Raw genomic sequence first — 14,675 nt, forward strand, 5'->3', positions numbered from 1 at the left:
AAATACAATTGAATTTAAAATACAGTTTGCTGAAAACTGCAAAGTATTTTTTACTAACACTATCTCACTTGGATAGCGTCCACTTATATTTTGGCTGCTATTTGAAAATTTAACCACATTATATAGTTTTTATATTCCGAATATATAGTTTAAACAGACATTGTCACTTAAAACTGAAATATCCGATAATCATGAAGCTCACACTGGATTTTGACCGTTGTCTTTGACTCTTCCATTTTTACTCATTTACGGGGTATAACCCTCTGTGAAAGGCTTTACATTTTAGATTTATTTTGAATTAGGTATTTTTGTGTATGCTGCGAGTATCTTAATCGGAATATTACAATATTTACTGATATCAATTAGTGGTTTCAAAGATGGACCCCCCTATGTCCTCACAAATGGTATATTCCACACCTTAACTTCCTAAACAAAGGTAGCACATGAGACTTTACACTGAGAGCTGTGTATGTATCGAAAGTGAAAGCCGACCACAGTCTGTGGCCGACATTTGAACTTTTAAACACAGTTCTTTACAGCCTGCTCGGTAAAACTCAAACATGGCGCTGCTAATATCAGCTCGGGTTTCAAACGTGAGAGCCCTGCCATGCAGTGCTCTGTCCCGTGTCCGGGCTGACTTCCAGAGAGCAGGTGTCAAGTTCAGGCACTTGTTCACCCCGGGTAGCCCCCAGCTCACCGGGACACATGTAACCAGTCCCATACGAAGTGCTGTTAACGCCGCAGGCCGAGGGGCCAAGTTCTCCACCACAGCAGCGGCGCTTCACAAATCCACCCGGGCTAACGGTTCCTGTCCACCTGGGTTGAGGAGAGGCTGGCTGGGAAAGTTTGCCTTCGGTGCCGCCCTCGGAGTGGGGACAGCCGCTGTGGTGCAGGCCCTTCACACTGGACTCATTACCGCTATGGCTCTAAAAATGAACCTGGACTCTGCTGAGGGGGACTGGAAGGAAACCAAGGGTGAGAAAGAGAAAATCACGACCTTTCAAATGAACCTGGCCAAACTGTCAGCTGCCTGGATTGATCACAAGCTGTAAAAAAGCTGAATAATTAAGTATGAAACCCAATGAAACAACTCTCACAGTAGTGTTAATATATTAGTTTCCTATTGGTAAGGGGACCCTATTTTAAGATTTTAACATCTGTAAGGTTTGCTGCTTATGATGCTTTTATTGCCTTTTGCTTGAGGCTTCCTTCCAGTTCCACATTGATTCAACAAAACATGTTATAGTGTCAATATTTTCTACTCTGTACAAAAACCAGCAAATGTTTTTTTTTTATTGGGACTTCATACACGTGTAGGATACATTTCTGTCTCCCTTAAAGTCATTACCCCCTAATTATGATAAATGTAACTTTATTTAGTTTATCTATTTAGCACCAATTTATGACTGTCCTCTCAAGGTATTTTACAAAATGCTTCCAATTTATACAAATACATTTATAGTTCACCAGGTCAATAGAGTCTGAGTTAATTACATGGACTTAATTCCAAGTTTAGTTTGTATGTATGTTTCATACTATATACTGTATGTAGTATATTGTAAGATTTGTATTGTATGTAGCCATAGATCCTGTATCCTGTGCACATGTATATATATAATTTGTCTGCGCCATCAGCTACAAGTCAAATTCCTTGGAAGTGCAAACTTACTTGGCAATGAACTTGAATCTCTTTATTATTCAAACCAGAAGAAAATATTAAAGCATAAATGTAATTGCATTGATTTACTGATCTTGCAGCAATCCCTCCTCCTGAAAGCATTTAACAACAGCAGAAAGGAAAACTTCTAAACTAAACCCTCCAGCAGAGCCTAGCTCATTGTGTTTATCTGTTATGACCTGTTTCAGCTAAAATAGGGTTGATAGCAGCAGCAGCTCCATCTTGGAGAGAAACATGGCTAAACAGAGCAGCTCTCAACCAGTAGACATAGACATGAATACATAGACGCCTCATTGAGTGGGTTGGCTAGTGCATGTTCGCCATATTGGAAGAGTCAGCGCTGTGCTGTAAACTACTACTAAGTCAATAATAGCCATGGAAGCAAATTGGTACAAAAAAACCTAAATGGTTTTAATCACTGGATTAATTCAGACCCCACAGTCACCAACCCCAAAATAACACATATATAAATAAGCATATGATTTATTTATTGGGACATTTGGAGGCAACAAACACTGTTTTAAATAACACACATCTTCCCAGAGTTTGAAAATATAGACATTTGTTACATTTGGAAATGCACTAAAATCCTTTTTAAAGAATTGCTTAGAATATTTTCTTCCTTGTGTTTCCAATATATAATGGGATTGTTTTCCGTTTAGCAGTGCAGTGCAGGGCAGTCTCGGTACTTAGTGGTAATAATGATGATTATAAGTATTATTATCAGAACACTGAGGAAGAACTAGTGGAAAACCTCTCCCTCTTTAGAGTGACTCATCAGCATCTTTTGAAAACCTCCACACAAATACAACAGTTAGACATTAAAATATCAACAATTCTCTTACTCACATTTTTATATTGCCTAAAAGTGGGTTCGAGCTGGATAATTCACTGATTAGTTAATTTAACTTTTGAATAATAGACAAAGGAAGTTTTGTTGGATTTCTCTTACATTCTTGACAACTTCAGTTCCAATATAATGGATATATTGGATATATATATATATATATATATATATTTCTTGTTAGCCGATTGTTTACATCCTCCCCCATCTGTTTTTCCCAGACTTCTTGCTGTCTCTGTCTGTGAAGGACAGGCGTGGTTACTACAGAACCTCTGGCTCGGTGCCACTGGATGACATCCCAGTGTGGACTCCCACAGCAGGTCAGACCTCACATCAGTCATCTGCACAGCTCAGGGTGGAGGAGATGTTATTGCCTTCAAGAATTAAAAACAGCTTTTATTTTTTGCTTAGGATAAAAAACAAAAAAAATTCTGTGATGGAGATAATTTTTTGATCAATGCAGACGTATTCCAAGAATTGGGACTATCTTAATCTCTGTTTAACCTGTGGATAACTTTGAGCTGGTATAGTGGTTTTTAAACCAACTCAAACATAAGGCTGCAGAATATATAACAAATCGCATTATCACTTTGTGCCAGTACATATGGAAAATAATTTATGGAGTGTAGTAATTATTGGTTATAATTTTCAATAGTGTTTTGAATATTTATAAGATTTAGGTAGCTCACAGCAGGACACGCTCACACTAAGTAAAACCATTACTACCCAAAATACTAAAGGTCACAGATTGATAGAAATCCAGAGGAGAAAATGAGGAAGAAAGTCTCCATGTATCACGGATACTATTACTACTATTATCCCTAATGTCTTCAAAGGCTGAGCAAAGCAGCAGAACTGCAAATTTAAGAACTGTATAGAGGCAGTGACCACTAAAACAACCATGCAGCAGACTGGACACCGCTAAAAAAACTCCATATAATCCATATTATTAATATATTTTTTAATTATATTTGATTAATTAATTTATCACTTTCTAAAAATTTTTTATTTGGGATATTTTACAATTTAATTGTATATTTACTATTTGAATCATGTATCAGATGGAAAGATGAATAAATAAATGTCCCATCTACTCATTTCATGGTATTTTTATGTATTTCATGAAATGCTTTAGCTGCTCCAAGGTATCTGCATTATTGTGATACGTTTTTTTGTTTAAGAAATAAACTTTTTAAAATGGAACGTATCTAAGATGATCCAGATGCTATAAGTCAGGGACTCTTGGCATCACTCTAAAGTGATGTATAGAAAAAGTGATAAGATGTTTGTTTTTGAAAATGCCAAACAAAGATATTTGTGTCGAGATTTATTAGAACTTTTCATCACAGGAGGGGGTGTGTCTCTACATTAAGGTAGTAAAACAATAAAGTGGCAGCACCTTAGCATTATGTTACTTTGTGGCACAAAGTTTTGGAGTCATCTCTACAGGAACCTGGAGTCAGGTTGTTCTTCAACATTATTTATTTGATGTTAATTGGACCGTGGACCCTGACGTGTACACATCAGAATAACTTTTACCTTCACCACATTGACTGGTGAGGTACAGCATGAAGCTTTTGAATGGATAATGTGAAGGAGCTTCACCTTGGATCAACCAGAGGTCTAAAATTCTCGCTTTGTGAAGATCACAACCATTCTGGATAAAACCAAAATGTAAAAGAAGACATTTTGATCATGGAATTTCTACGGAAGAGGATTAGGGCCACTGAAGAAGAAAAAAAAAGTTAACCGATTTTTAAATTTTATTACAGTTTAGTATGGGGAAAAAGTGGAACTCTAACTTTAATCTCAGAACTCTGACTTTAATCTCAGAATTCTGACCTTTTTTATTGTCAGAATTCCGAGAAAAAAGTCAGAAGTCTGAGATTAAAGTCAGAAGTCTGAGATTAAAGTCAGAATTCTGAGATTAAAGTCAGAAGTCTGACTTTTTCCCATACTAAACTGAAATAAAATTTAAAAATCATTTCACTTTTTTTCCCAAGTGGCCCTAATCCTCTTCCGTAGATTTCCTCTTTATGCCTCCAAAGATGGACATTCATCTTTAGAGGCATCCCTATCCACTACATACGAGCCACATGGTGTGTGAGATAACTTCCTGACCCCTCATCTTGAAATAACATACAGATTTTATACATTGGAAAATGCAGAATTGTGATATACCACTAGAGGGAGCTCTTGTACTTCCTGAGTACCTGTTCCCCCAGCTTGCTGATTGCTGCTCTTTGAACAGATTTATAAATCTAACCCTTGCTGTGTTTGTCCCCCTCCTCAGGAGCCTCTGAGCCAAGTCGCTACCAGAGAAATGAAAAGTTAGACCAGAAGATTTCAGTGTACAGTGGCGACATCACCAAGCTGGAGATAGATGCCATTGTCAATGCAGGTACAGAATGAGTGTTTCCTTTTCCGTTTTGTCCCTGAACAACTTCAGTCACCATAAAAAGGAAAGAACAATTATTTTCTTGCATCATAAACTAGATGTATGTTTTTTTCCCCCCTTTGCTTCCGTCTCCAACAAAAAGCAGAAGAATTAACACTCTGAAGAACACGAGAGGGGGAAATCTAAAAAGGCATTATGAATTTAAAAGGTTCCAGCAGTGTTTAGCCTGGCTGTGCATTGATGTGCCTATGCATAAATTTTGCAGGAAACATCTGTGAGCAACGTCAAAGCTGTAATTATGTGCATAATGTATTTTTCAAGTGTTGGTGGGACAGCCAGAGGCTTTCAAGTGATTATCAGCATTGTGTTCAAGATATTCTTTCAACTAATTTAAGTACCCTTCTAACGAAAGCGAGAACAAGAGAACTGCTATTTAGAGCTGTTGAAAATACCAAAGATTTCCAATACAAATATAACAAAGGGACTGCTTAGCTTTTAATGAATGGTGGAAGCTTGTGACCGATAAAATAATCCCTTTTTGCCTCCACTGCTCAGGTCAGGTTTCGGTATTAATTGCTAAAATGCAAAAACTTAGGAGCATTGTGAGAAAGGAGAATAGAAAAATCAGTTAATTTCTACATCGTTTCAAGAAGAAGTGTTGCATATTTCTTCTTTTACGACATCTTAGGATAAGATCAAGAACAGAAGGTTTGCATGAATACCCAGTGACAAAGACTTTGGAATAACTTTTGTAAATAGAGACACTTATTAGACTTAGAAATAGTTGAGCAAAATGCCTTTTATTCGCTTTGGTCATGATACCTCATAGTGGCTCAAAAGCCTGAGTGAGAGCCGATCCTAAATTTGGGGCCAGTTTTTAGGTGGAGTAATGTGATTTGCAGATAAACAAGGACACTGCAATGCTCGCATTGATTAGTTGAATACAAAGCTGTGTGTGTTTGGAATAAATTAGATTTTTTTCTTTGTGTTCATGTGTAAACGGCTCTCTATAAGAACCAGTTGGTTAAAAAAAAAGCTGATAATTAGCAAGTTGGACGACAGGACGTCCCTAGAAACGTGCTTTGGAGCATTTGGGGCCCGTTTGTTGATGTATAAGCCCTTGTATGTATCGTCAAACTGGTGGTTGGAGGAAGGCTGTTTTTGGATCCGGGCGCCGGAGCAGATCTCCCCTGTAGGCTGATGTGTTCTAGAGATGAATCTCCTTCCATCTGTCAAGCTTGGCCCAGACTCTGCGGTGGTCAAGTATCACTGATCCCAAACAAAGCAGTAAATCTGCAACAGAGAGAATGATAAACAACTGAAGGTATGTCAGGGAACAGCCTGATGGAGTCAAATGTGTGCAAACCTTAAGGAATTAAAGACGTGTTGTAAAGTAGGATGAATCTAAAGTCCTCAACAACAAATTTTCCCATGTCAGTTCAGCAAACCAACCAAAATTTATCGTCCCTTTTTAGTTTTGTCATTAAGAAGCTAAAATGTAGTCTTAAAGCCCTAATGGTTACCATTAGATGGAGCCAAATACTGGTGTATTCCACCAGGAGTGTCTTCTCTAAGGCACTTTTAGTATTTAGGGGAAATTTGATCTTAGTCTTGGCACAGGTGGCGTATCAGCAGCGAGCGGGGCGGACGGGCCTAAACAATGCTTTATGATGAGGCTTCAGCTGAAAATTATGGATTTTTATTGGCAGCTGACTGTCAGCAGGCGGACGCCGTGCCAGCACCTAATAAACATGTTGATTGTTGACTTCTGTTTATACAGTTATTGCTTTTGTTTGTGTGCAGCCGTGTGGCTCTGCCTACAAATATTTGGGTAATTATGAGTGTTTACACAGTAAGTTACAGTCTGTGTGTGTCTGGGGAAGCTAGTTTGTATGTTGTTTTTTTTTTTTGAAGGGTTTTTTTAACAGAGTCTCAGGATGCAGGGTTGCGTTGAATTAACAAGATGAAAAGAGCTAGTAAAGTGTCGCTTTGCAGAGAGGACGAAACAAGGTGAGGCAGGGGAGAGACAAGAAAAAGAAGAAGAACTCGGAGGAATCATGACCGAGAGAGTCGGCGCGCTCAGAGTAAGTAAACCCAGAGAGGAGTCTGGGATAGAGGAAAGAAGAAGATAAAAGCCAGACGGGGAGAGGGCACAGGCTAGTATTTAAATCTCGCTCTGCATCGCCATGGCAACAAGCAGGTACAGGTTAGCCTGAAAAGGGCTTTGGGCAGAAAGGTCTGAACATCCTTTTCTGTCTGACTGATTGGCTGTCCTGCTGACTCTCTGTGTGGCTGTTTTGCTGGCTAAGAGGGCGACCTTCTTCCTCAGTGACTAACTGATTGACTAAGAGGCTTTGGGTGACAGTCGCACTTTAGGTAATGTGACATTGAAATGGGAGAGCGCAGCGAGCAGAGATGGAGTCCTCATCTTTTTTTCTTTTGCTAATCTCACCAGCATAGCTCCTGCTTAGAAAGCCTCCAAGACGGCGCCTTTGGTTTTTGACATGTGGAAGGGAGGGCTGTGGATTTTCTTTGGCTGCTCCAGAAGGCCTTGAAGCATCATTTAGCCCCTAAGGCGGCAGGCATTCAGTTGAAGCCAACTGCGGCCAATTATATGCAACACGGACAGACTGGTGGGAAGGTTGGGAGAAGGAGACTTCCAGGGCCTGCTGGTAGAGAGAAGCTGACACACAGATACAGAAACAAGCCCGTGATAAAGGCAAAGAAGCAAACGGATTCAGACATACGGCAGCAAAGGTCAAAGAGAAGAACGCAGCTTTAGCTTTGAAAAAAAAAATGGATTTCATATGAAATCAGAACATCTTTGTATCCAAATGTTTGGATACGCTCTGGGAATAATCATTAATAATCATTTAACCCATCAACACAGAAAAACTGTGATGGGGTTACCTTCTAGCAGAACAACACCCCTCCTCCACTTGTTGCTGAACGCTGTCAGTCAGCTGTGGATGATGGTTAAAAACAGAAAGTTGGCTGGTAGGAACATTATGCTTTCTGCACCCAACTAAAGTCTCGTCTCGTCTCGTCTCGTCTCGTCTCCTCTCCTCTCCTCTCGTCTCGTCTCGTCTCGTCTCGTCTCCTCTCCTCTCCTCTCCTCTCCTCTCCTCTCCTCTCCTCTCCTCTCCTCTCCTCTCCTCTCCTCTCCTCTCCTCTCCTCTCCTCTCCTCTCCTCTCCTCTCCTCTCCTCTCCTCTCCTCTCCTCTCCTCTCCTCTCCTCTCCTCTCCTCTCTCTATAAAGACTGGATTTACAGTAACTCTCATCTCCGCCTCCAACCTCCTCTTCTCCCCCCTGTCTCCCTCCTCTCCCTCCCACCCATGTCCCAACACTTTTACAGCCCCTGGCTTCTGCCCACTCCTATAAAACACTACAAACATAAAAACCCACAAGCACTTAAGAGCTGTCCTGGTAAGGAGGGCGGAGGGGACGTTTGGGTGGGAGGAGACGGTGGGCAGAAACATCCTCCTCTTTACACCCCTCAATCAATCCATCTGGAGAAGGAGATGGGGATGGAGGGGAGGATATATTGTCTCTGATGGGCTGGCTGATTAAGATGGATTGCACAATGAAATGTCGCAGAAGAAATGAGTTCTTGGCGCGGGTGTGTGCGTGCGCTTGCATTTACTTCACGTCTCTCCAACTAACTCTGCATTAAAACCTTTTTTCGATCTGATTAAATGCAAATTTGCTTGGCTTCACTGAGCTGGATTTTCACCTCCAAAGATCCTGTTCTTCATTTCATGTGTTATACTTGCTTATCCTCAGTTTGGAGCTGGTCAAGTTAAGAAATTGAAACTAAGTTTAAGTTTTCTCTGTAGAACAGCAAAGCTGCAGTGTAATTGAAAGTGATTTAGAAACAGATAAAGTGTCGCCTCTCTGCTGTTGGTGATGTCCTTTTTTTTTTTTTTCTTTTTCCCCCGGTGGAAGGAAATGCAGCAGCAGAGTAGGCTGATAAATCTTTCAAGCCAGGACATAAAAAACTGTCCTTAAATTAAGCCACGCTCTGTGAAGTGATAAATAATATTTCTGTGCTATCTCAGTCTTTAGAGCTCTTGTCATTGTCACAATTTAGAGCCTACAGGAGTGTTTTGTGAGTTTATACAATACTTTACGTCATCAGTGGATCTGTGTGTGCATTGTGAGGGGAATTTTACTTATTTTTTTGGTGCAGGTGTACTGTCATATGCATGTGTGTGCAGGAGATGGGGTCTCTCTTCTGCTGGTCAGAGATAAAGCTGTGCGTTGGCACTGAAAAGCCCTCTCAGCGTGGCAACAGCTGAGAGATACTAGATTAGAGTCGGACTGCAGGTGACAGACAGGATGAGAACCGGAGAGTCTGTGGACTGTGCTGCAACCTCCCTCGCTGATAAGAGACCTTAAAAACGCAGGCGGACCTGGTGATGGACGGCGCAGCCGGTGTGCTGACAGACAGTAAGGGGGGGAAGAGTCAGAAAAGGATGCAGCAAGAGGGTCAGCGTCTCCGCCTCAACCTCCTCTAAAGGTTCTTGTTTACAGAGAAAGATTGTGATGATCTCTGAACCAAACATGAACCAGATGATCTGTGTTCACCTTACAATATTGGATTTCTTTAAAAAAATGAGTTGATGTAACAAAAAATACTGTTTTCCAATAATAAGTAAAAAAAAAAAAAAAAAAAAAAGTTATCCAAACTAGGGCTGAAACAATTAATTGGATTAATTGATTATTGAAATAATCGTCCACTAATTTAGTAATCGATTAATCATTGACTGGAGTTTAGAGATTGTAGAGCATGCCTTTAGGTGACAGGTAACCAACCCTTTAGCAGCAATTATACTAAAATTATCAAAAAGATATTTAAATAATTTTGCATTTAAAATAAAAAAGTTTTTTCATCTGTCAATATGCTCTATCCAGAACTTGTTTTAGTTTCACCTGGTTTCATTTTGTAAAAAGTCTTCTTTAAGGAACCTTTGGTTATCCGATTATTTATCAATTAATCTAAGAAAATTATTGACAGATTAATCAATTTGCAAAATAATTGTTAGTTGCAGTCCTAATTCAAACTTTCCTTTAAGTGAATGAGTTATTTTTCCCCCTTAACCTAAACTGGCTGTACCCCCTTTAATAGGGACAGTGGGCATCAGGAATCGGCAACCAGTCCTTCCATCCCCCAAGGACTTCTGGTCGCTGATGGCTGAGCATCATCAGCTCCATTTATTACAGCCTGAAGGAGCCAAGCTTCTCCAAACCATCAGCTTTTGTTTTGCTGTGGGTTTGGTTCTGAAATGCTGTTTTCAGTTTATACAGGGTTACATTTTAGCCTTCCTCATATAAAAACTCAGCCCCATCATTTGGATGCTGGCTTCCAAACGGGAGCGAGACTTTAGTGTTGCTTTTAGTCAGAACTAATTTGACCTTTTTCCGTAAAAGTTTAAAAAAACAATCCACTGGACTTGGTTTCCAAGGTTTGAAGACGTTTCGCTTCCCCTCCAGGAAGCTTTCTCAATTCAAATGTCTAAGACAGAGGTCTTCAACAGGGGGTCCGCGACCCCTAGGGGGTCTGCGGAGGTACTGCATGGGGGTCGCGAAAGTCTTGGTTGATTACTTTTTTTTTAATATTCCCTCCTGCAATTTTTTGCACTAATTAAAATGTCTTTAAATACACATTAACATGAATTCAACACACTGTAGTAAACAGATAAATGGAGGCAGAAGATGTCTTTCAGTCATCAATGTACACATTCAGCGACACACAGGAGCGCTTTCAAACATGGGCACCATTTCATTCACAACACCTGTCCCATCAACCAGGAATCAGAATCAGAAATACTTTAATAATCCCAGGGAGAAATAACTTTCATTACATTACTCCATCTGTAATAGAGTGACTGTAGGACCAGTTTGATATAACACAATTTCATACAATAAATATAATTAGGGGGTCCCCGCTCCATCTCGCAATCAGTTTGGGGGTCCTTGGCTTTGAAAACGTTGAAGACCACTGGTCTAAGACATTTGAATTGAGAAAGCTTCCTGGAGTCCAGTGGATTGTTTTTTAAACCTTTACGGAATGACTTTGACCTGGATGACTGAGAATCTTCATCAGCATAATTTTACCATAGCACACTCATGATGCCATCGCTATAAAATGTTTTTCTTATTGTTGAAACCGTAACTCTCTTCTCTTTTTTTTTTCTCCGTTAAGTTAAAATGTTCTGATATTGAAATTAGTTAGAAAATCTAAAGCTTTTAAACTTGCCAACAAGAAAAGAAGCAGAACCAGAAGAAGTCAGTTAAGGTCAAAAATATATTTTCCTACAGCTTTATGGATCTGAAGTCAATAAAAAGTCAATGCAGAGAGATTTGTCTTAAACTCTGATGTCAGGGTGTGACATTGCAGGTCTCTGAACCAGATCCTTAGAGCCTGAGAGGCGTCTTCAGTCTTAAACTGAGAGCACACTCTGTGAATTTCAAGCTGTCCCCGATGAAAGCTGTGGAACAAGGAGCAATGGTGGCTGTTCTTTAGAAGCAGCGGCCCTTTGGAGGCGTTGCTGTTATAACAACATGAGCTGAGAAGTGATTTTATCACAAGTTTCGATAAACAAGCTTTGATTGCAACCGTCTACCACCTGCTAAGTGAACAGGAAGTACACATAAGGAAGGGCTGGCAGGACAGAGAGAAGAAAACTGTGCAATGTTGGGTTATTAATGGAAAGATTAACAGGAATAAATCATATATTAATCTAAATATATATAAATCTGAATAAGACCTAAAAGGTTTTGTTCTCTGTGGCTTTTCTTTTAGCTGTTTTATAAATATCATTGCTTCATCTGCAAATCATTTCTTGATAATCGGGTGAATGAATGAATCTCACTTTAGAGGTGATATCTATAAAAACAAAATAGCTAAATATTAAGAGATGAAGTCAGTTATTGATGAACATAGAATTATGTCATCACAGTGCTAATTTTTATCTGTTAATATGAATTACTGTTGTATCTATTATTTTCTAGTTAAATGATCCCATTGAAGGGCTCTGTCTGCTGTAGACCGTACATTAAATTGATTTGTTTGGGTTCTGGTTGCCTTTTACATCTGTCTCTCTCTCTGCTCTCTGTTTGCACCATCTACCACATGTTAATGCTGTTAAACTCCCATCCTCAGTCTGTTTCTGTTGTCAGGGTTGCAGTAAATATAACTAATCCATGGTTTTGTTGCTTACCCAATCTATTAACTGATGACGCCAGGTACTATTGAAAGTGAAATAGGACATTTTGTGCAGGCCTCATGCTTTGCAGATTCAATTCAACATTTCAACAATAGCTGAAGGAATATTCTCAGAAATGATCAAAGTTAAACAAATAAAGTATTGAGTATGGCTACAGAGAAAGGACCCACTGATTAATCCATACACTAAGGCTTTATTGATTAGATGTTTATTTCGTATGTTGAATAGAAAACCTAGTTTTTGAAGGTAATATTTGTCATTTAAATTGTCACCATAAAATTTGGGGGGGGAAAAATCTCTATATTTTCAATTCAAAAGTTTAGTTTTATGTTTTTTTATTTTATAAACCCTCTGTGTTAGTAAATTTTTTGTACTGCAAGAAGTAATCAGATTTTCCGTTTGGTTGTTTTCCACCTAATCAGAGTGAGTCATCATATGTCGACTCTCTAATGTGAGGCAGAAAATCTGTTTGTTGGATGTGTGGTTCATTAGATTACTAATTCATGGTGTCATACAACTATTTGCTCTCTAACATTGGTTGCACATTTATAATGCTAATAAATTGTGACTTTTTAAATTTTGAGTTGATAATACAAATTTTCTTCAACCAGACAAAGGTGCTGTTATAAAATATATACATTAGGGCTGCAACAACGAATCAATAAAATCGATAAAAATCGACTTTTAAAAGCGTTGGCAACGAATTTAATCATCGATTAGTTGTGTCGCGCGATTAATGCGTCATCCGCCGCCGCCGTCATCCCGGGGAAGAAAAAAAAATATGGCGGAGCGAGTCAGCGCCGCAGTTGCAGTGTTGCCAACTCAGCGACTTTTCAGATCCCTCCAGCGACTATTTTTTTAAAAAGCGACTAGCGACAAATCTGGCGACTTTTTACGGTGTCACTGGCGGCTTTTGGAGACTCTTACGTGAAAGCATGTATCGTTCCTACTCTTGTCCTCCAGCGGCAGCTGCTGCCGTGGGGCGCCTCCCCCATCCCAACGCCTTTCTCCCTCTCCCACAAGAATCCCTCTCAGCGCTGCAGTCCGAGCCGCAGGATTTTAGTGAGGAGTTTACCCTCAGCGTCCAGACTGCAAATGAAGCGCGCATGCCCCGGGATTGACGGCGCAAATTGATCACAATAATTAAAATAGCCTGCGCTTTGTAAAGTGAAAAAAGTCGTAACATGCGACTTTTGTAAAAACAAATAAACATGGCACGGAAGCACCACTGTTATGACGCAGCACCTGAAAAGAAAACATGTTGGAGCCTTCAATGGCAGTGAAGATAGCTGATCAGCAGGATGAGTAACCATGTTTGTTTCATTTTAAAGTGGGGAAACGTAAGTTAGTTTCTCAGGTAGCTCATCTGATGCTTTCCTTACCGTGTTAGTAGGTTACAGACAGTGATAAGGTTGGCTACTTATTTTACTTTTAATTTCATTTAATTAGCTTAAGCAGCGTTTATATTTTCTTTATAAATAAATTAATTTGCAAATTATGAGGGCAAGGCTTTTAAAGTTTAAATCTTCTGGCAAAGATAAAGTAAAGAAGATCCTGCAATTTATGGAAGTAAAGCAGAATAAAATCCAGCAAGATCAGTAATATGTCAATTAATTATCTGCCACATTCCCATGTAAATACACTATATTGCCAAAAGTATTTGCTCACCTGCCTTGACTCACATATGAGCTTAAGTGACATCCCGTTCCTAATCCATAGGGTTCAATATGACGTCGGTCCACCCTTTGCAGCTAGAACAGCTTCAACTCTTCTGGGAAGGCTGTCCACAAGGTTTAGGAGTGTGTTTATGGGAATTTTTGACCATTCTTCCAGAAGCGCATTTGTGAGGTCGCACACTGATGTTGGACGAGAAGGCCTGGCTCTCAGTCTCCGCTCTAATTCATCCCAAAGGTGTTCTATCGGGTTGAGGTCAGGACTCTGTGCAGGCCAGTCAAGTTCATCCACACCAGACTCTGTCATCCATGTCTTTATGGACCTTGCTTTGTGCACTGGTGCACAGTCATGTTGGAAGAGGAAGGGGCCAGCTCCAAACTGTTCCCACAAAGTTGGGAGCATGGAATTGTCCAAAATGTCTTGGTATGCTGAAGCATTCAGAGTTCCTTTCACTGGAACTAAGGGGCCAAGCCCAGCTCCTGAAAAACAACCCCACACCATAATCCCCCCTCCACCAAACTTTACACTTGGCACAATGCAGTCAGACAAGTACCGTTCTCCTGGCAACCGCCAAACCCAGACTCGTCCATCAGATTGCCAGATGGAGAAGCGCGATTCGTCACTCCAGAGAACGCGTCTCCACTGCTCTAGAGTCCAGTGGCGGCGTGCTTTACACCACCGCATCCGACGCTTTGCATTGCACTTGGTGATGTATGGCTTGGATGCAGCTGCTCGACCATGGAAACCCATTCCATGAAGCTCTCTGCGCACTGTTCTTGAGCTAATCTGAAGGCCACATGAAGTTTGGAGGTCTGTAGTGATTGACTCTGCAGAAAGTTGGCGACCTCTTC

At 40.1% G+C, this 14,675-nt stretch overlaps 1 protein-coding gene and 1 long non-coding RNA gene across 3 annotated transcripts in view; one reads left to right on the plus strand and one right to left on the minus strand.

Moving 5' to 3' along the window:
• Positions 1–416: 416 nt before the first annotated feature.
• macrod1 (mono-ADP ribosylhydrolase 1) overlaps positions 417–14,675 on the plus strand; it is a 228,923-nt gene continuing 214,664 nt past the window's right edge. The window contains exons 1-3 of one of the 2 annotated variants that reach the window (XM_038286532.1): positions 417–975; positions 2,744–2,842; positions 4,816–4,923. In XM_038286532.1, the coding sequence (XP_038142460.1) occupies positions 561–975; positions 2,744–2,842; positions 4,816–4,923 (622 nt within the window). In that variant the 5' untranslated portion in view covers positions 417–560. The remainder of the gene's footprint in view (positions 976–2,743; positions 2,843–4,815; positions 4,924–14,675) is intronic. The other variant, XM_038286533.1, reaches the window with a different exon arrangement.
• LOC119784479 lies at positions 5,715–7,970 on the minus strand. Its single transcript, XR_005280938.1, has 3 exons — positions 7,831–7,970; positions 7,373–7,603; positions 5,715–6,213 (listed from the first exon to the last, which is right to left on the minus strand). It is a non-coding gene; the product is annotated as an uncharacterized LOC119784479 (long non-coding RNA).

Source organism: Cyprinodon tularosa, unplaced genomic scaffold (genome assembly GCF_016077235.1).
Source record: "Cyprinodon tularosa strain WSP-4 unplaced genomic scaffold, ASM1607723v1 ctg228, whole genome shotgun sequence".
NCBI lineage: Eukaryota > Metazoa > Chordata > Actinopteri > Cyprinodontiformes > Cyprinodontidae > Cyprinodon > Cyprinodon tularosa.